This window comes from Lipotes vexillifer, unplaced genomic scaffold, assembly GCF_000442215.2.
Source record: "Lipotes vexillifer unplaced genomic scaffold, Lipotes_vexillifer_v1.1 scaffold299, whole genome shotgun sequence".
In the NCBI taxonomy this organism is placed as follows: Eukaryota; Metazoa; Chordata; class Mammalia; order Artiodactyla; family Lipotidae; genus Lipotes; species Lipotes vexillifer.
In genome coordinates, this window is record NW_006784347.1 from 1650099 (window position 1) to 1671634 (window position 21536).

Below are 21536 nucleotides of genomic sequence, written 5' to 3' on the forward strand. Positions count from 1 at the left end.
TCTTTTTTTGTGTATAGCTTTAAAAAAAAACCTTTTTTTACCCAAGGTGATACTGACCCCCAGTCTTTTTTTTTTTTTTTTTGGTCTGTATAGTCTACAAACCTGGCCTTTTTTTTCCTCCCTCACAGCAGTAATCTAAAAGTTACTGTCCTCTTCAAAGAATTACTACAGTTTTGGTCATATTAGATATATTTTGGATAGAATTGTTTTAATCAAAAGTATAGAGATTTAACATAAGGAAAATGTGAGATGGAAAAAAATTAATAACATAAGAAAAACATAGCTGAAAATGAAATTTCAACAAGTCATTGTGAGAGACAAGAGTTCACCAAGCAGAAAGGTTTTACCTGCTGATTTATTGAGGGTGGACTAATTCTGAACCATTTCCAAGAAGTTGTAATAATAGTGACTGAGTATGGGTGGCTGTGATGACTTCCTCAGAGCTGTAGGGAGTGATCTATTATCCATCACTGAACACTAGAACAATGAGAGAATGCAGGAAAAAACTGCATTCCCAGACTTGTTTCCTATTTGTATATGTAGGAAAAGTTGTAGATAATGTCAATAGACAATTTAAGGGGAAGTACCAAGTGTTTTTGACAGATTGTGTGTACATTTACATACTATGTAGCTGCTTTGAAATGTCTAGTAGATGATGGGTTCTGAGTCAATCTACAAATTTCATGAATATGTTGAATGGTCTTTCTGCCTGAATTCTTCAGAGGAATCGAGATTTTATATTTAGAATGCCTAAAAATTTTTTAAATTAAAAGAACAAAAGGCAGCCACAGAAGGGGCAACTTTAGCAATGATCTTTGTTAGATAAAACCTCATACAGCCAAGAGCGCAGATGATTTTTAATGAAATCGGTAAAAGAACCCTCTTCCTAAATTTTAGAATTTTTATCTTCAAACTCCTATCCCGTTACTTTAGGTAAAGGGTAAGTTACAGCTGATTTGCTCAGCTGTGCTTTGCCTTGACATGTGAAGTCAATTGAGGTAAAATATGATGAAAGTTCATATTGATTCAGAGGTTTGCTGTTTGCTTTTTATAAAGTGGAGATTTGTGTCCTTGTGGGCATAACCATTGACATTCACTGTTCATTGAGAGCACAGATGGATTGCTGCCAAGTTTTCTCTTTGGGTTCCTTATGTTGTGCTTAAGGTCAGTAATAAAGCTGTAATCAATCTGTCTACAGAAAGGAGTGGAGATTTCTAAGTACACCTCCTCATTGCCAGTTCCACACTGTGCTCAGACATCATTGCTTCACTCACAAGCAATTTCCTATCCTCAGCTTTACATGTGTGGTAACATTTCCTGTATTGTTCAGTTTTCTTAATGAGAACAATTTCAGGTGTTTTTTAAAAAGTGACATTTCCAGCATTTGGGTTTTTGTTTTAATTTATTTATTTACTTATTTATTTTTGGCTGCGTTGGGTCTTTGTTCCTGCACATGGGCTTTCTCTAGTTGCGGCGAGCTGGGGCTACTCTTCAGTGTGGTGCACGGGCTTCTCCCTGTGGTGGCTTCTCTTGTTGCAGAGAATGGGCTCTAGGCACATGGGCTTCAGTAATTGTGGCACACGGGCTCAGTAGTTGCAGTTCATGGGCTCTAGATCACAGGTTCAGTAGTTGTGGTGCACGAGCTTAGTTGCTCCCCAGCATGTGGGATCTTCGCAGACCAGGGCTTGAACCAGTGTCCCCTGCATTGGCAGGCGGACTCCTAACCACTGCACCACCAGGGAAACCCCAGCATTGGTTAAAGAGCTAGATTAAGAGTCATTTCAAAGCAGAACACTTTCGTGGATGACTCTGTTTTCTGAGAGATGATTGAGGAGCTGGGATCCCAGTGGTATGTCTATGCAAGCTCCTAGGGCAAATTTCAAATGCCTGTAGGTACAAAGCCAGTAGCTGAAAAGGAGAGGGTATATACAGAACCTTGATGATGACCATGATGTTGATGGAGATGATGTGATGGAAGAGGAGAAGAAGGAAGGCAATGATGATGGTGGTGGCGGCATTGGCTAACATTACTGTGCGCTTGTATGTTCTGAGCACCATGTCAATGCTTTCCATACATTCAGGCTGAATCTCCCCTGCAGTTTCTTGTTATCTACACAATCCCATCACTTTTGTAGGTAGTACTGAGCCAACAGAGTGGTCTAGATGAAAATCACCCTCTGCACTTGCCCTTGAGGCAGCGGGAACAACCAGAAGGTATAGAGTGAACCCTGTGCAAATTCAAACAAACAAAAAAAAGAAAACAGGGCTTCCCTGGTGGCGCAGTGGTTGAGAGTCCGCCTGCCGATGCAGGGGACGCAGGTTCGTGCCCCGGTCCAGGAGGATCCCACATGCCGCGGAGCGGCTGGGCCCGTGAGCCATGGCCGCTGAGCCTGCGCGTCTGGAGCCTGTGCTCCGCAACGGGAGAGGCCGCAACAGTGAGAGGCTCGCGTACCGCAAAAAAAAAACAGAGCTTAAAATTGCAGGTTCCAGCCTGACAGGCCAGACCGTGAATGGTATTAAGATGCATACATTTTCTAAGTTCTTTGAATTTAACACCTGCATCTGACAAAAATCTCACTCCTTTTCTGCTTCTGGTTATCTAATTCTGATTCTGTCTCTGGGTGCTCAGGAAATACTTAGTGATAATTCTTAAGTCTGAGTCATTTTATTTTTTATAAGACTGTTTATAATGAAATTATAATTTTTTAATAATTTTTACAATATGCCTTAGGAGCATATGTTTGTTGAGTCTAACATATGGTATTTCTCTGGTTGTTTTATCCCTAATGCTTTGTTACAATATCAGACTCTTTCCTCTACTACTCTATGCTGAATAAATATTATAGAGATTAATATAAATCTTTATTCTCAGGCCTGCTTCCTATTTCTTGTAATCCAGAGGGAAAACTCAATTTGTATTTATACATTTTAATTATGAATTATGATACCATACCTATACAAGAGAAATATTGGGTGAAATTTCTGATCTTAGATAAATCAGGCAGTTTTAAAGCTTAGCAGCTTTTATTTTTACTTGAAGAAGTTGAGCAGTGGGGAGACAGAAGACTGTTAGAGGATGATTGTACAGTAGCCATGACTGTTGCTCTTGCTACTGATAAACCTGTCTGTGTTCTCATCTTTCTTTTTTAGGTGGTTGCCTATCACTATTGCCAAGCAGATAATGCCTACACCTGCCTGGTGCCGGAATTCGTCCACAATGTTGCTGCTCTGCTCTGCCGCTCCCCCCAGCTGGCGGCCTATCGGGAGCAGCTTCTCCGGGAGCCTCACCTACAGAGCATGCTGAGCCTTCGGTCCTGTGTTCAAGATCCCATGGCCTCCTTCCGGAGGGGAGTGCTGGAGCCCCTGGAGAATCTCCACAAAGGTACAGATGAGGTGCAAAGCAGGTAGAAGGTGGAGGCTCTGAAGCCCAAGTTCACCTGGGGTCATGCTATAAAAATGATTATTTTTATCACATTGCGAAAACTAAATGTTCCTACAGGATACAGTTAACAAATAAAAGGTTTTACCTGAAAAAATAAAAATTCCTCCAGGAATTGCTACTTCCTCCTTTCTTTGTAAAAATTCTCATTCTTATTTCCCAATATAATGCATTTCTCTTGAACTAAAGGTAGTAGAGCTACCAGTCCTTCCGTGGAGTTCAAATAAATGAGTAAAGCCATGATTCCAACCCAGTGCCGTGGAGTTTCTATGGTTAGAAATATCCTCAGTTTTTATATTTGCTATTTTTTTTATTACTCCACAGTCAGGTAAAATGAAATGGCATGTAGAGTTGCATAACTGTGTATATGCTAAAAATTACTTAATTGTCCACGAAAAGGTATTACGATATTTTTAAGAAGTGGGGGAAAATGAAATGGGATCCATCTCCCTCTCACGCCTCATGCCTTTCCTCCGTTTTAACTCTGTAGCTCAAGTGTTGGCTGTGACCTAAATGTAACCATCTCCCCCTTCACCCGTCTCTCTGCCTCACCCCCTTCCTAATGTTCTGTCAGTGCTGGAAGCCGAAGAAAAGGACCTGAGTAAGCATGAGATTGCTGAGCAATCCTGTTTATTCCTGAGAGACTTATATACTTGAGCATTTTGGAGATACTTATGAGAATTTACATTCTTCCGGCCTCTATCTTCAGTTATGTGAACTTCCATGCCAATTACTTGGATATCAGAGTTTCTCTTCTCAATGCTGATGAACTCTATCTATACTTCTACTACCTACCTATTAGCTTTACCATACCCTAGACTTTTTTTTTTTTTTTTTTTTTTTGGCGGTACGCGGGCCTCTCACTGTTGTGGCCTCTCCCGCTGCGGAGCACAGGCTCCGGACGCGCAGACTCAGCGGCCATGGCTCACAGGCCCAGCCACTCCACGGCATGTGTGATCCTCCCGGACCGGGGCGCGAACCCGTGTCCCCAGCATCGGCAGGCGGACTCTCCACCACTGCGCCACCAGGGAAGCCCATACCCTAGACTTTTTTAAACATTGGAATTTCTCTGCATTCAGTCAATCTTTAAATTCTGTTAATTCTGCCCTCCTGATGTCTCTCACATCTGTTAGTCCCAAAGTCATTCCTGCCACTGTTACCCTGAAGGCTGCTCAGCTGCCCATGATAATCACATCTGTGTTGCTACCCTTCCTGGTCTTCTCTGGTTTTCTGGTCTAGTGCTTCTTTCACATCATAACACACTTGGAAAATTATTAAAATTTGTGTAGCACATTGGGATAAAAAAATCATGCCTCCTCGTGGCTGGACATGGCTGGACATGGCTGGCTCTGAGGCTACAGCTGCACAAATCCCCCAAAGCCCTGAGGGCTGAAGGGATTCATTTTTAGGCACACCTCTAACCCATTAATGGCATACCTGGTGGGTAGTCTCTGCCCAGTCTCTCCAGTCTTCTAGACTTTATGTACTGCTTCCAGATAAAGCTTCCTAAAGCATTGCTCTTATCACTAAATTTCCCTGTTCAGAAACCTCCAGTGCTTCCCTATTACCTCACTGAATTGACTTCCAGCTCCTTGACCTATCATTTAAGGTACTTAATGGCCTGGATCCAACCGACTTTCCAGCCTTATTATCTACTTTTACCCTTATGAACCCTGTGTTTACATGTAAACCAAAGTATCCACTAATCCTTAAATACTCCCCTCCATTTTCCTGCCTTCATACATTTGTTCATTGTTTCCTTTTCTTGATATACCTTCTCCTCACATCTCTACGTGTCAGAATCCTACCCATCTTTCAAGGACCACCTTAAATACCACCTCATTCATGAAATACCTGCTGATCCACCTGCCCCCTCCAGTAAGTTACAGTATCCTTCCAAATTGACAATAGGTTTTTCTTTGTTATATCTCACCTATGGTACTTCATACATTGCTGTATGTATAATAAGAACTTAAATTTTTATTACTAACATTTATTGAACATTTATTATATGTCAGATATTATACTTTGTGCTTTATAAGAATTAGTTATTTCTGTACTTATTCCTTTGACTAAATTGCATGCTTTTGAAGTTAGGAACCTTTTCTTTTTTTTTTTTTTTTTTTTTTTTTGCCATATGTGGGCCTCTCACTGTCGTAGCCTTTCCCGTTGCCGGACGCGCAAGCTCAGCGGCCATGGCTCACGGGCCCAGCCGCTCCGCGGCATGTGGGATCCTCCCGGACCGGGGCACGAACCCGTATCCCCTGCATCGGCAGGCGGACTCTCAACCACTGCACCACCAGGGAGGCCCAGGAACCTTTTCTTATTCAACTTTTATCCTTCATAGTGATTACCTCACCTTGGACATAGTAGGCATTTCAGGAAATAAATTTTGAACAAATAAGTGAACGTAGAAATTGTTCACATGTAGGGGTACCTTGAAGGAAAGTCAGTGATACAAGGATCTACATCTTAAGGCTAATTCAAGGAGAATATCCAAATGCATGCAGACTCAGCTCTGGATTCTCAACCGTAATTCATGTGTTTTTTCATTTTGCTACTAGATATATTTGCTTCTCAATTAGGTCTCCATAACCAGATTTAGATATCCCCATTGGTAAATGTTGTTCTGAGTGAATTTAATTATTCTGTCAAATTCCCATGTTCTTACCCTTAAAACAAAATCACCATCATGAGCAATAACTGGAAACACAATTTATAAAATTAATGAAATACTAAAAATTGTTTGATTAATCCAAAAGAAGCCTGGAAAGAAAGAACAGAGTAATTTTTTTAGTATAGAACAACAAGATGAGAGATTAAAATCAACCATATCAATAATTACATTAAATTTAAACTGACCAAATATTTCTATCAAAAGGCAGAAACTGTCAGACTAGATTAAAAACAAGACCCAACCATATGCTGTCTGCAGGAGAGGTTATTTAAAGACACAGATTGAAAGTGAAAGGATAGAAAAATATATACTCTATAAACATGGAGCATAAGAAGGCTGGAGTGGGTCTATTAATGTGAGGCAGAGTAGACTTCAAGACAAGGAGTATTATCAGAGGGGCATTTGATAAACATAAAAGGACCAATTTATCAGAAGATAAAGTAATCCTAAATGTGTATGAACCTAATAATGGAGGTTCAAAATACATGAATCAAAAACTGATAGAACCAAAGAGCTAAATAGACAAATACTCAATCATAGTTGGAAATTTTAACACCTCTCTCTCAGTAACTGTTAGAACAAGTAGACAAAAATTAGTAAATATATAGAAGATTTTAACAACACTGTCAACCAATTTGATCCAACTGACATTTATAGAACACTACCCAATACCTGCACAATATACATTCTTTTCAAGTGCATATGGACCTTATTCTGGACCATAAAATCAGTCTGAAATTTTCAAGAAATTAAAATCTTAACAGAAAATGTTCTCTGAGATAATGTAATTAAATTAGAAATCAATACACATAAAATCCCCAAATATTTAGGAATTTAGCAGTGCACTTCTAAACAACCCATTAGAGAAAGAAGAAATCACAAAGCGAATTATAGAATATTTCAAACTGAGTAATACATAAAATCAGTCGTTAAGTTTATGACTTAATAAACTAGAAAAAAATGAGGAAAATAAAACCAGAGGTAGCAGAAAGAAGGAAATAATAAAAAGCAAGAGCAGCAGTCAGTGAAATAGAAAAAAATTAATAATTAAAATGAATAAACCCCTAGGAAGACTGATCAAGAAAATGAGAGGAAAACACATCAGGCATGAAAGAGGAGCTAGCACTACAGTTCCTACAGACATTAAAAGAAAAATAAGGGATTATTATGAACAACTATATAACAATAAATTCAACAACTTAAATTGGGCAAATTCTATAAAAAACACAACTTACCAAAAGTGACTCAAGAGGAAAGAGAAAATCTGACTAGCTCTTATGTATTTAATTTTTAAGTTAAAAGAAAACTCCAGGCTCAGGTGGTTTTACTAATGAATTGTATCCAACATTTCAAGAAGAAATAATATGAATCTTACACAAATGTTTTCAGAAAATAAAGGAAAAGAGAACATTTCTTAGTTTGTTTTATTAGAGAAGCATTAATGCTGAAACCAACATATGATAAGAACTTTATAAGAAAAGAAAATTACAGACATGTATTCCTCATAACCATAATAGCAAAATCCTGAAACACACTAATAGCAAAATGATTAGTTTTACTTGACCAGGAATGCAATGTTAGTTTAACATTTGAAAGTTAATCACTGTAATTCATAATATTAACAGAATAAATGAGAAAATCTATATGTCTTTATATAAGTATATATCTATAATCTCAACAAATGCAGAAAAACATTTAACAAAATATTACAATTAACAATAAAAACTTTCTGCAAACTAAGAATAGAAGAAAACTTAGTCTCATAAAGGATATGCAGGTAACAATGAAATATTAAATACATTTCTCCTACTATCAGGAGCAAGGCGACTTAACGTTCAACATTCCATGTGTGGTCCAAGCTAGCACAATAAGAAAACAAACAAGCAAATAGTATAAAGATTGGAAAGGAAGAAGTAAAACTGTCTTTATTTGCAGATGTGATTGTTTACCTAGAACAGTCTAAGGAATCTACAAAAGAAAAAAAAAAGCCTACGAGAATTAACATAGGTGGAGCTACAGTCTATATGGTTAATATGCAGTATCTGTTGTATTTATATACTAGCAGCAAACAACTGAAAACTGAAATTTAAAAAGTAGTGTGGCAGTTTTAAAAAGTGGCTTTGACATTCCTCCCATCCAGAGTTAGGGTCTGTGTCTCCTTCCCTTGTATCTTAGCAGACTTGTGGCTGCTTCAACCAATAAAATACTACAAAATGATGCTATGTGATATCTGAGGCTAGGTCATATATGGTCATGCTGCTTCCATCTTGTTCACTGAAACACTTGCTTTTGGGGGTATGCATTGCCATGTCAAAAGACTGACTACTTTGAGTTTACCCTGCTGTGAGGAAGTACAAACCACATGGAGCAGCCGTATGTTAGTGTTCCAGTTGACTGTTCTAGTCATCAAGTCATTCTGGCCCTGACACCAAACATGTGAGTTTTTGTTGCAGATGATTCCATTTCCCAGCCATTTGAGTAACTCTTAGCTGTTTGATGCAGCAGTAGATAACTGGAACAAATACCGTTTTCTATAGAATCAAAATGCTTAGAATAAATTTAACAAAAGATGTGTAAGACGTCCACAGTGAGAGCTACAAAACATGCAGAGTGAAATTAAAGAACTTAGTAAATGGAAGAGATATGCCGTGTTTGTAGATTGGAGTTTTTCCCCAAACTGGTCTGTAGATTCAACATAATCCCAATCAAAATCCCAGCAGGATCTTTTTTTTTTTAATTGACAGCTTTCAGAAATTCAAAGGACTGTGAATAGCCAAAACAATCTTAAAAAAGAAAAAAATTGGAAGACCAACAGTACTGGAAGACCAACAGTACCTGGTTTCAAGATTTAATATAAAGCTACAGAAATCATGACAGGCAGTAATATGTTAGTAAATGTTTAACAATCAGTCCAGGGGTGGGGGCCTGATTTGTCCATAAGAAATTTAGCAGTCAGCTCCCATGAACCAGCTTGAGCTGGCTCTAGCAGTCCACTGACAGGGTGGTATTCCCACAAGGATAGATAAATGGATCAGTGGAACAGAATGGAAAATCTAAAAGGAAATCCACACATATGGAGTCAGCTGACCTTCCTCAAAGATGCCAAGATAATTTGGAAAAGAGAATTTTTGTCATCAAATGATGCTACAACAACTGGATACATGTATGGAGAAAAAATGAATCTTAATCCTTATCTCACACCATAGGTGCACAAAAATAAATTCAAGATAGATCATGGTCTAAAATATAAAAGCTAAATCTCTAAAGCTAATAGAAAAAACTTAGAATATCTTCACAACCTTGGGGTAGGTAAAGATTTCTTAGGTCCTAAAAATCATTAACCATGTAGGAAAAAATTAATAAATTGGACTTCATCAAAATGTTAAATGTCTGCTCAACATAAGATACACTAAAAAAAGGAAAAGCAAATCACAAAAGGGGAGAAAATAATTCACTCTGTGTACGTGTGTGACAAAGCACTTGTATCCATAGTATCTAAAGAATTTCTGTAAATCATTGCTGAAAAGATACATAATCCAATTTTTAAATGGACAAAAAATGTAGATGCTTCACATAAGAAGATATTCAAATAGGCTGCCAGCACATAGAAAGGTGTTTGCCATCGTTAGTCGTCAGGGAAATGCCAATTAAAATCACAACGAGACACCACTTTACTCCCACTACAGTGGTTAACATTTTTAAAGTTGAACATCAAATGTCGGTGAGGATGGTAGGCAGCTGGAACCCTCACACGTTGCTGGTGGGAGTTTAAAATGGTACAACTACTTTGGAAAACTATTTGGCAGTTCCTTATAAAGTTAAAGATAAATCTGCCTTATGACCAAGCAATTCTATCCCTATGTATTTACCCAAAAGAAATGAAAACATATGTCTACAAAAAGACTCATACAAAAATGTTTATATTGACTTTATTCATAGCAGTTAAAAACTGGAAACAAATAATTGTTTATGTTTATGGAAACATAAACAAATTGTATATTCATTCGATGGATATTAAATGAAATCTTAGTATTAAATTCTCAATATTCTTCTTAGTAGTAAAAAGGAAGAAACTAATAATACCCTCAACTACATAAATGAATCTCAGAAACATTGTATCAAGCATAAGAAGCAAGTATAGTCTATGGTGATATGAATCAGAACAGTGGTTGCCTATTGAGAACTGGGAAGGAACCTCAGGGAACTCTCTGGAATGATGGAGATGTTCTCTACTTTGATCAGGATGTTAGTTACATGAGTATACATGTTTGTCCAAACTCACCAAAGTGTACAGTTAAGATCTTCACAATTAATTGTATTAATTATATATAAATTTTATCACAGTAGTTCTTAAAATAGGGAATTTTTTAAAGGTAGCTGGAGTTTTCTTTCCAGGAAAGTTCAGTTGAAAACACTTTCAATTTCGATTCAGGAGCTAGATTTCAAATTATATATTTTTCTTTAAAAAATGAGAGTCAACGTTTTGCACCATACTTTAAGTTTCTACTCAGTAACAAAGGATAGCTCTAGTATATCACCAAGCAGAATCAATTAGAAAATTCCTCTATGGGAATTAAAGACACAAGTATGCTAAAGGGAGCCAAGGTCCTCAAAATCAAGAACTTAAGAGCCCCCATTTGTGTGGGTAAATCCCAGTTAGTTCCAAGCAACTCCTCTCTTCCGGAATTCTTTGGACTCTCTAAAGAAGTAATGTGTTTTCTTAGCCCTACATCATCTAGAATGCCATTTCATTAATAATCATTGTTAACAGTTAGAGAGCTGAAATCCATAGTTCATTTCTCTTCTGAAAGTCACCAGATGAAAGTAATAGTTAAAACTCTTTATAATTTGAGAACTAATTTATAGTACTTAGGCTATTGAAATTAAATTCCTTTATGTAAAGCTTGTACTTTAGAGGGGAAATGTAAAGATTTATTAATCATGCAAAAAATCTGCATTTCAAATGTGAAACAGAAATATGTAGAGTTTTGATTAGTCTTGACTCTTTCAAAAGCTGAAAGAGCCAATGTGGTACAGAGTTCCTCAGAGTTTTCCTTCTGTCCCCAGCTTCACTTTCTTTTTCCTCCTCAGATATAACCTATTTCCTGTTTCAGGCATCCAGTGACTTGTTTCTCTCTTCCCCTGCTTTCCTCTCTTCAGAACCTGTAAGGTCCTACCAACTAGGAACTTTTACTTGTTATTTGCAATTCATTTATACTGAAATATTCATTCAGCCAGGGGATTTTTTAAATCTCTAATTGTTCAGTATTGTTTAAGAATCAGTAAGCATTTAATGGGAGTGGAAACCTGAAATCTTACCAAGTCTTCTGCAGCCTAGCCCTAACGATAAACTGATTTTGTCAATTTAGGATAGTATAGACTCCAGGCGGGAAAGGAAAACAAAAGATATTTGTCTTTCCTACATGGCTCCTGCTCCCCTGGAAAGATCACGTAAGGGTCTGGTCTCCTTGAAGCTGCTTTAGGTATAGTCTAGGAAGCTGCTGGTTCTGTAAGATCTTGGAATCCAGCCTGCCTAGTGTAGATCTGTCTGTTGGTTGGGATTCCTTTTCTCTGTTCCTCCATCCCTTCCTTCCTACTACGTATTCACATATAGTCTTATATACTGCTGTGGACTCCAAATTAAACCTTTTTTATTGGAAATTCCCCAAAGAACATGTGATACTGTTCTCTTTAATGCTGTCAGATTCGGGGGGCTGAGGGGGAGAAAAACATTCTTTCCAGCTTTTTCAGGTATGAGAGAAAAATTAATTTACATGTGCAAATTCTCATAAATGCATTGCTCAGGCTGTCTCAAAACTGATAACATGGGGGAAATGATGATGATACATATGCTTTATATATTATTTATGTGACAAACACATTCATACCTGGTGAAAAGCAAAATGAACTCACTAAATGAATTATTCTACGTCTTTATAATAAATTACGTACCCTTAGCATTCACTAAATACACAACAGACCTTTTCTAATATTTTCTTCCAAGGAGATACCTGATCAAAGACCCAGAAAGAACTCACTTACCCACTTGGTAATTATTAAGTAATTTGTTTCTTTCTATCTCAGAGAGAAAAATCCCAGATGAAGATTTCATCATCTTAATTGATGGATTAAATGAAGCAGAATTTCACAAACCGGATTATGGGGATACAATTGTATCATTTCTGAGTAAAATGATTGGAAAATTTCCTTCCTGGCTCAAACTAATTGTAACAGTTAGGACCAGTTTACAGGTATGTGTTTGTTTGCTTTTGGACCATAAATTATTTCCCTTGGAGAGTGCTTAAACTGAAAAAGTTCTAGGTCCTTGTACCCTTAGTGATGAGCTTTTCTAAATCTCTACCATGTCCTAGAGTGCTAGCAAGAGTAATTCCCAACGAGCATATTTTGAGAGTAAGAGATATAATCTAGAGAGAGCATTCTCTGTATACTACTCTCTTAGTTCAAATTTCCATTTCCATTGCTCTGGGTAAGTTTTGATAAAGTGTCCCTCAAAAAAGCACGAAAAGAAAGTCCACTTTTCTAGACTTTTTCGTGAGTATAGCAAAGCAAATAGATGCTGTAACACTCTAATTCACTGTTTGACTTTTGGTTTATGTTTTTTATCATTTAATGCCAAGCAAAATCCAGTTCAATATACAGTGTAGAGTCAGATTTTCTAGTTCTTCCTTCTGTTTCTCAACTTTCTATAGCATGAAGATGGACTTTCTTCTATATATTTCTTTTTTCTGAGAAATATTGGCAATATTGAGGCTTTATATTAAATTTACTGCAACTGGGAGATAAGAGTTTTTTTTAATTACCTTCCCTGCTCACTCACTGATCACTCAGTTTATGGCCTAGAAGAATGACTAGGAATGTTGGAACTGCGCCTGTGAAAGACATATGGGCTAAGGATAAATGACTCCACCTTCTCTACCATTCACAGTATAGCTGAGTTGGTATTTTCCATTCTTTACATATTCACACTTGGTTTGAAACAGGGTTTCTCAACCTTTTTCCCCCTAACCATAGCCTCTTTTAAAGAACATTAAAATTTTACATATTATACACCCATCCCACTATTTTGATGCAACTCCCTTAAAACAGTTGTTAATATACAGAAAATAGTCTCGGTGCCCTCTTTTTCCCCTCTCCCAGGCATTTAGTATTTTTCCTATAGATTGACCAATTTAGGTCAATCTGCCTTCTTTGATCAGAGACTGTACTTCTGATCCTGACCACCAACTTGCAGATGTTTGTTATTAAAATCTCAAAGTAATTTGAGGAATGTGAATGAATCAACGTAAATGCATCTTTACAACTAAAAATTATGTAATCCGCCATTATTGGTCAGTAGCTTGTTAAAGATGAAAGATGAATAAAAGAAACTTCCAGGAACACAATCTCTGACTAGTTTTACTAAGTACGTACTTAGGAGATATCTTCGTTTCTATAATTTTTGTTTGTTTGTTTTTGGTTTTTTCTTCGTTTATATTTTTATATAATGCCGTGTGCAATCTCAAAAGACGTTTTAAGTATGACTTGGTAGACCATGTGACTTTAATTTTTCAGCTGTGCCAAAGAACAGGAAAAGAACTATACACTCAAAGTCCAAATGTCAATGTCTTCATAGATCAAGACCTGCAGTAACTTCCCAGATACTTCATTCACTTCAACCAATAACTTTTAAAAATTATTTAGCTGACAATGAAACAATTCCTAGGTCTTTAAAAATGAACCCTCATAATTGATCATTCATTATTTCCACAAACATTTTTTACATACTTCAAGTATAAAAGGCTCTTTCTAAGAGCTGAGGATACGATGGTGAACAAGACAGACAATATCCCTGCCTTCATAAAGCTTGTATTCTAGTGAGGAACACAAATGATAAAGTAAAAAATGAACATATATTAAAAATTTAGGTAGTGTTAGTGCTATGAAAACAAATATAACAGAGTAAAGGGATAAATGAGGATGACAGATATTTTAGATAGGGCAGATAGGAAAGGCCTCTCCAAGGAGCCTTGTAAAGTGATAACATCTGATTTACTTTCTTTGGCTGCTGGCTGTGTAGATAATAATATGTAGGGGATCAAGAATGGAAGCAGAAGTACAGGTGAAAGGTGATGGTGGCTTAGACTAGAGTGGGAACAGTGGAGACCCTCTGAAGTGGTCATATTTGGAGTATATTTTGAAGAAGAATCAAAACGACTTGATGATGGGTTGATTGTGGGAATGAGCAAGAGAGAAGACTCAAGGATGAATTGTGGGGTTTTGGTGAGCAACTGGGTAGATGCTGGTTTGAGGAAAAGAGAAGGATCATAGATAGTTCCTACGATTTGGTGGTAGGGTCAGTGGTAATACCATTTATTGACATGTGGAGGTTTTGTGGTGGGGGGAAATTTTAGTAGTTCTGATTTGATCACACATTAAGTTTGTCTATGAAACATCCAAGTGTCATTGTTGAGTAGACAGAGATATAAGATGAGAGCTCAGAAGAAATTACTAAGCTGGAAATATGAAATTTGACATCATCCATGTATAGATGATATTTAGAACCATGGGACCCGACTATTCTAGGGAGTGAGGGTGGCCAGATAAGAGGATAGAATGGAGACGTGAGCCCTGGGTGGACTGAGAAATGAGAGAGGAGCCAGCCAGAAAGGCTGGGTAGGAGTAGCCAGTGTGCTAAGAGGAAGATAAGGGGAGCATGCTGTGGAAGCAAAAGCTGCAGGAGGGGACTCGAGAAGAAAGATGTGTTCACCTGTGTCAGATACTGCTGAGAGGTTGAGGAGGAAGAGAAATGAAACTTGGTTATTGGATTTGGCAAGATGAAGATTGTTGATCATCTTGACAAGGACCATTCCAGTGAAGTGACAGGATTGAAGCCTGATTGCAACAAATGGAGGAGAGAATGGGAAGGGAGGAATGAAATACAGTAAGTAGAGAAAACTTTTCTGTTAGGTTTTGCTAAACATGGGAACAGAGAGATAGTAGTTGGAGGGAGGAATATGGAGTTACATGTCTGTGTGGAGACAAGACAGAAAGAGAAGAGAAGAGGAAATTAATGCAGGAGAGGGAATAGATACTTACAGGAGCAAAGTCTATAAGCAGATAAGAAAAGATGGATTCCGGAGCATGAGAGTCACCACAAAGCCCTGTCACCTTCCCCCAATATAGTTTCCAAGCAGATCACCAAGGTGCCAAGCTTCCCACTATTAGAAGTGTTCCTTTGGGCTAAGGCATCTCCAAAAAACCTACATTAAAATAAAGTCATTTTATCAGGCGGGATAGAAGGTCACATTTTTATATGACATTCTTTAAATCCTTTTACATTTATCTTAGTGAGTTGTACTTTGACATTATGCTATGGTTTACATTGAGAAAAATTACAACAAAAGTTATATGGCATTCTCTTTTCTATTTTAGGAGTGAGTGTTATTTAGGATATTGACCATTAAATCACTCCTAAAGTGCCCTTTATGAAGACCCATAAAAGTTATTTTAAGTCTCAATATTAGGAAAAGTGTCCCTCCTGTTCCACTAATATGTCTTAATCTATGGACACTAATACTCGATCGTATTTCCCTCTTTTCTTTGACCACTCAGAAGTTCAGAATAAATTTGTGGACCTCGTAGCTTATCACAAGAGTTAGGGGAAACTGAAGGTCTTTCTCTCTCTCTCTCTCTCTCTCTCTCCATCTGTTTTAGGAAATTACCAAGCTGCTGCCTTTCCATAGGATTTTTTTGGATCGACTAGAAGAGAATGAAGCCATAGACCAGGACCTGCAGGCTTACATCCTGCACCGGATACACAGCAGCTCAGAGATCCAGAATAACATTTCACTTAATGGCAAAATGGACAATACTACATTTGGCAAACTCAGTTCTCATCTCAAGACACTCAGTCAAGGGTCCTATCTATACCTGAAACTCACATTTGACCTCATAGAGAAAGGCTATCTAGTGTTAAAGAGCTCTAGCTACAAAGTAGTTCCTGTTTCGCTCTCTGAGGTTTACTTACTCCAGTGCAATATGAAGTTCCCAACCCAGTCTTCCTTTGACCGGGTGATGCCTCTCCTGAATGTGGCAGTGGCCTCTCTCCACCCACTGACTGATGAACATATCTTCCAAGCCATCAATGCTGGCAGCATTGAAGGCACGCTAGAATGGGAGGATTTTCAGCAGAGAATGGAGAACCTCTCCATGTTCCTAATCAAGCGCAGAGACATGACTCGTATGTTTGTACATCCTTCTTTTCGAGAATGGCTTATCTGGAGAGAAGAAGGAGAGAAAACCAAATTTCTCTGTGATCCCAGGTAAGCCATAGATCTGTAATAAGCAATTTGTGAGCCTATTTTGTATTTATTGCATGGAGCATGGGTATTGAAAACAGTGAGAAGTGTTCTTCATTGAACATTTCACATGAAGGAAGCATCATCTCTGTTTCTTCTTAAGACAAGGCTGTAATGAAGTTTATTTTCTCACAATATTATTTCTTTAAGACTCAAAATCTGCATAGATGTTTAGAATGCTCCTTACATTCCTGTATTTTTTTAAACAACTTTCTCTGATTCCACTAGGGTTCACAGGCTATAATTAATTTTTTTTAATTAATTAATTTATTTTTGGCTGCATTGGGTCTTTGTTGCTGCATGCGGGCTTTCTCTAGTTGCGGCGAGTAGGGGCTACTCTTCGTTGTGGTGAGCAGGCTTCTCATTGCGGTGGCTTCTCTTGTTGCGGAGCACGGGCTCAGTAGTTGTGACTTGCAGGCTCTAGAGTACAGGCTCAGTAGTTGTGGCGCACGGGCTTAGTTGGTCTGCAGCATGTGGGATCTTCCTGGACCAGGGCTTGAACCCGTGTCTCCTGCTTTGGCAGGCGAATTCTTAACCATGGCACCACCAGGGCAGATCCCAGGCGGTAATTAATTTAACCATTTAACAGACTTCCTCAGTATTCTTCAGAAAGAATTGATACATTGTTCACCTCTTTGACTTAGAGCAGAATTGTTTTAAAATTGTGAGTGCCCTTTTAAAAGCCATGCCATTGTTAAAGTCACCAATGACTGACCCCATTAGAGCCCAGCTGATGCTAAGATTTACAGTGGAAAATGGAATCTTACACCTTATAGCTGAAAAAGACTTGAGATCAGCTGATTTAGCCACTCTTACCTTTAGATAAAGTGTCATTATCCCTATTTTACTATAAAGGCCTTAAAATGCTGAATCACTTGTGAAAAGCCATAAGGTTAACAGGTGGGAGAAAGGAAGAGGAGTTAAAAGAAGAATGGCAAATGTGCTGTGTGTACCACCACTCCCCTATCCTGCACCCGTGGCCGACGTCACTGATTTACCCCAGCACTCTTTCCTGATGAGCTTGACCCTGGCTTAATCTTTCTCAGCTCAACAAACCAGACTCAATATGAAACTGTTTCCCATTCTCTTGGGTAGAACCTAGATATCTACCATCCTAGTGAGGTGTGCTTTCTACTCCTTCACACTCCTTTTTGAAAGAATTATTCCTTTAATAAAGTTGATGTTTTCAAAAGCAGGTATAGTCCTGATTTCCTGGAAACAAAGAAGATACCAAGAACATAGCTGACAGACGCAGAGCTTATTATGGCTCAAAAAGAAGATAGGCCAGGTTTGCCTGTGCCATCCGCTGTGAGTCATCAGAGAGGCTGACCGTCTCTGACCGTGCTGGGATTTTATTATTACTCGCAAGGCATGTTCTTCACCAGGTCCTGTTAGAGACACCTGTGTTTGTGGGCATGCTGCTCGGCCTACTTCATGCTGACTCATTAGAAAATCAGTTCCAGATTCTGATGACGATATTAAGCCTGGCAGTAGATTCTGTGCTGTCTTCCCTAAGAGTGAAACTTTTTAAAGAAACATGCTGTAGTGGAAAGAACATAAACGTTAGAGTCAGATGACCTGCTTAATAAATCCTACCTCTTCTAGGAACTGTGGCCTTTGGAAAATTACATAATGTTTCTGAGACAGTTTTCTCATCTACATAAAAGGAATAATAATTCCTAGAGCTGTTGAGAATTGAGGTCATGTAGTGTAATGCCTAGACTAGCACAGAGTACAGAGAAAGTGGTCAGGGGATGTTCCTTGTCCTCCCCTCTCTTTGCAGTAACAGACCTTTCAGGTGTACCTTAACTAAATCCTATGGCTAATTGGATAGGGAGCAGGAGTCTTCTGCTATCCGCATCTGGGGACACAAGATTTTTTTTAAAAACCCTGGGTCTGAGTCTCTTCTATGAGTTGTATGCCATTCCCAAGAGGATTTTATTGTAAATCCCACCAGTACTGCTGCTGACGTTAGTACACAGAGTTGGCAATGACATAGTTAAGAAAAAGAGACCAATCTAGAATTGCCTAATAAACACTGAAATCAGTTTCCAGAGGAACTTTGCTGGCTGATCTGCTCTCTTATCCTGGAACGTCTCAGAGGATTGAGAACTGAGGTCCAAGGGAGCCAGACAAACGCTGAATTAACAGTATCCTTACAACAGATAAAACCCTCAGGCTTTCAAAGGGAAAAAGATGGTATTTATGCAGCCATATCATGGCTTTACAGGCTTACCTTCTCAACATTGTTTATTAACTAGAATCATTTTGGCAAGAGGCTGATGCACTGGGACAAGGAGAGCAAACACTTCTAACTTCAAATGCTGTGTAGTCTGTTCCCTGGTGATTGAATAACACTCAGGGCTGCTGAGGGATCATCGTATATCACTTAATGGCAGAGAGTAAACAGGACCAGGCATTATCAAAAAAGCTTTCTTACACGTTTCATCTCAGTTGGAATTCAGCCTTCTTCCCAGCACTGTCTGGCACCAGCTTTGTTACTAAGGTATTGATCTCAGAGCTTGAGGCCCCCTGGGTCAATGAGATGGAAATTCACTAAGAATTTAATGTCACTGGCAAAGACCAGGCTAGCCTTTCAAAGAAACTGGCTGTAATTGCTTTCCATTGTAGGCGAGTCTGATTAGCAGGACTTTCTCCAGGCAGGGTTTGCCATTATGGCTTCAGCCTCTATTTCCTGTACATTGTTTCCCACTCTGTTCTCCACTTTATCTCCAGCTTCTCTCTAGAACATCTAATGTGGTTCAGTAGACCAGGGAAGACTAACTCAGTGCCTCTGAAGTCACATTATGTAGGCCAGTGCCTGACATGCATAACTCTGTGTAAGGAGAACTTTCAGAAGCTACAGAACATCTCTTCTAGTCCGTTTTCCTGGGCTTTCAACACTCACGTCTTCAACCCTGAACTTATTGACCTTATTAGGGAATTAGACACAGATGAGAATATTCTACTGAAGCCAAAAAGTAGTTGACCTTCATCAGAAATAGGCCACCCAGGGAGGTACTTCTGCTAAGTGAAGAGAGTAGGTAATCTGAGGATGGCGCTAGAAAGAGGAAAAAGCAGAGCTGGAGGTCAGTGCAGCAGCTGAGATAGAGTTTTCCTTATTTTAAATATCAGACTTCCTGTTGTCCCAGAATCAGGGCAGACAATTGACATCCCAGAAAGAGTGACCTAAGGTTGCATACACGTCTGTCACAGAAAGAAATGAGTTATAGATACCTTTTCTTGGCTTGGTATTTGTATATATATGCATGTTGGTGTTTATCAAACTGTAAGCAAAGTATCACTGCAAAATCTTTTATTAACATCAAAACTTCTAAGATTTTAGATTTACATTCTAGATAAAAGTTTGCCCCTTGAAGCACTCATAAGCCTTAGACCTCACCACCTTATTCTGCCTTCTATTTCCCACTATTCATCACTGTCATATTCTGTCATACTCTGAAACTAATCTTTCTTATATGTTATTCCCTCGGCCACTGAGCTGTCAGATTAACTCACTAATCTAATAAACTAATCTCTGTTGTTATGCTCATAACAGGGAAGTAGAAAACATTAAACGCAACTTGCGTATTTTAAGTAAGGCATTTAAGAGAAGTCACCAGCCTTTATAATCCAACCTATTAATGACTTTGATAGTTGAAATGTGAGACTGATAGAGTAGACAGTTGGGGCCACCAGCCTTGTGGTGCTGTCCAATTACTGCCTAATATTTCTACATAGCTTTAGGCTAGCCCTGAATGAATCCCCACTCTTTTTTTTCCTGTTTCTTTCCTGTTATGTCTGTTTTCATGGTATTAGCCTCCCCTTCCCTAAGAACAGCTCTCAAATCAACATTTTGATGTGTATATACATGTAAGATTTTGACATAGAGATTCAAAGACTCAGCTGCCTTATTTTTAACTGTTTGAATAAAACGCAGGAAGCCTATTGTAAACTTTAATGAGTCTTAAGCTGTAGAACCTAATGAGGTTTGATTTGGAAGCCTAATGTGAGCTGGCCTGATTTCCTCAAACTAAGAGAAGCAAATTTATAGTGGGTGGAAAAGGGAAAAGGCTACGCAAGTCCTAACTGTACCTGTGGGGACAGTTGAGTACTTACTCGATTCCTGGTGGCCAGAGTTGATATCTTACAATAAATGTTCTTTAAGATTCTTCTTAATTATTTTGGCCGTGTTAGCAAAATAAACATTGGGGACGGGGCGCTCCAAAATCCATGTCACAAAGCAGAGTGTCAGAGTAGAAGCAGTTTGTCAAAGGGAAAAAAAAAGAGGCTATAATTCTCCCTATAAAGGAAAACGAATTCTGTGTCAGGAGCTTGTACAGCCTGGCTTCTTAAAGAATACATAAGTCTGAAATGACCACAAAATGGTGAGTTGCAGGGTTGTGGTGGTTTTATTTGTTTTTGTTTTGTTTTTGTTTTGCGGTACGCAGGCCTCTCACTGCTGTGGCCTCTCCCGTTGCGGAGCACAGGCTCCGGACACGCAGGCTCTGCGGCCATGGCTCACGGGCCCAGCCGCTCCGCGGCGTGTGGGATCCTCCCGGACCAGGGCACGAACCCGTGTCCCCTGCATCCGCAGGCGGACTCTCAACCACTGCGCCACCAGGGAGGCTCTATTTGTTTTTTTAATCCAAACAGGAGCCTCCAGGCAGGACGACACTTAGCCTTACCCTCACTGAAGCACGAACTTGAGGTTACTGCTCCTCAGCCATTGCAGGCTCCCACAACAACCCCTTGAACTGGCAGATGGATTCTGCTTTCTAAAAGCATTAGGAAAGAATTCAGCAAAGTGATAGATCATGTGAAGAAAAAAAAAGGCTTCTGGAACTAAGTCAGCCTTTAGGAGGTTTGGAAGAGTTAATGCAGAGAGAGGAGAGGTGTACCAAACACCTTTTGCTAGTACATGTCCCTTAGTAGATGACCTTACCTGCCTAGAAATATTAGCTCTCTAATCTCTGTTCTGGGTCCAGATCTGCTTCACTTCTAATTCTTTTCTACCACTAAGGGGAAGTCAGTCTTCTGGTGTGATGATTTCGATATGTGA

The 21536-nt window shown here is 38.8% G+C and overlaps 1 protein-coding gene across 1 annotated transcript in view; it reads left to right on the forward strand.

The window, feature by feature from the left end:
• TANC2 (tetratricopeptide repeat, ankyrin repeat and coiled-coil containing 2) overlaps positions 1-21536 on the forward strand; it is a 323861-nt gene that overhangs the window by 245440 nt on the left and 56885 nt on the right. Inside the window, exons 10-12 of the mRNA XM_007456751.1 lie at positions 3151-3382; positions 12201-12367; positions 15831-16438. Of these exons, the coding sequence (XP_007456813.1) occupies positions 3151-3382; positions 12201-12367; positions 15831-16438 (1007 nt within the window). The remainder of the gene's footprint in view (positions 1-3150; positions 3383-12200; positions 12368-15830; positions 16439-21536) is intronic.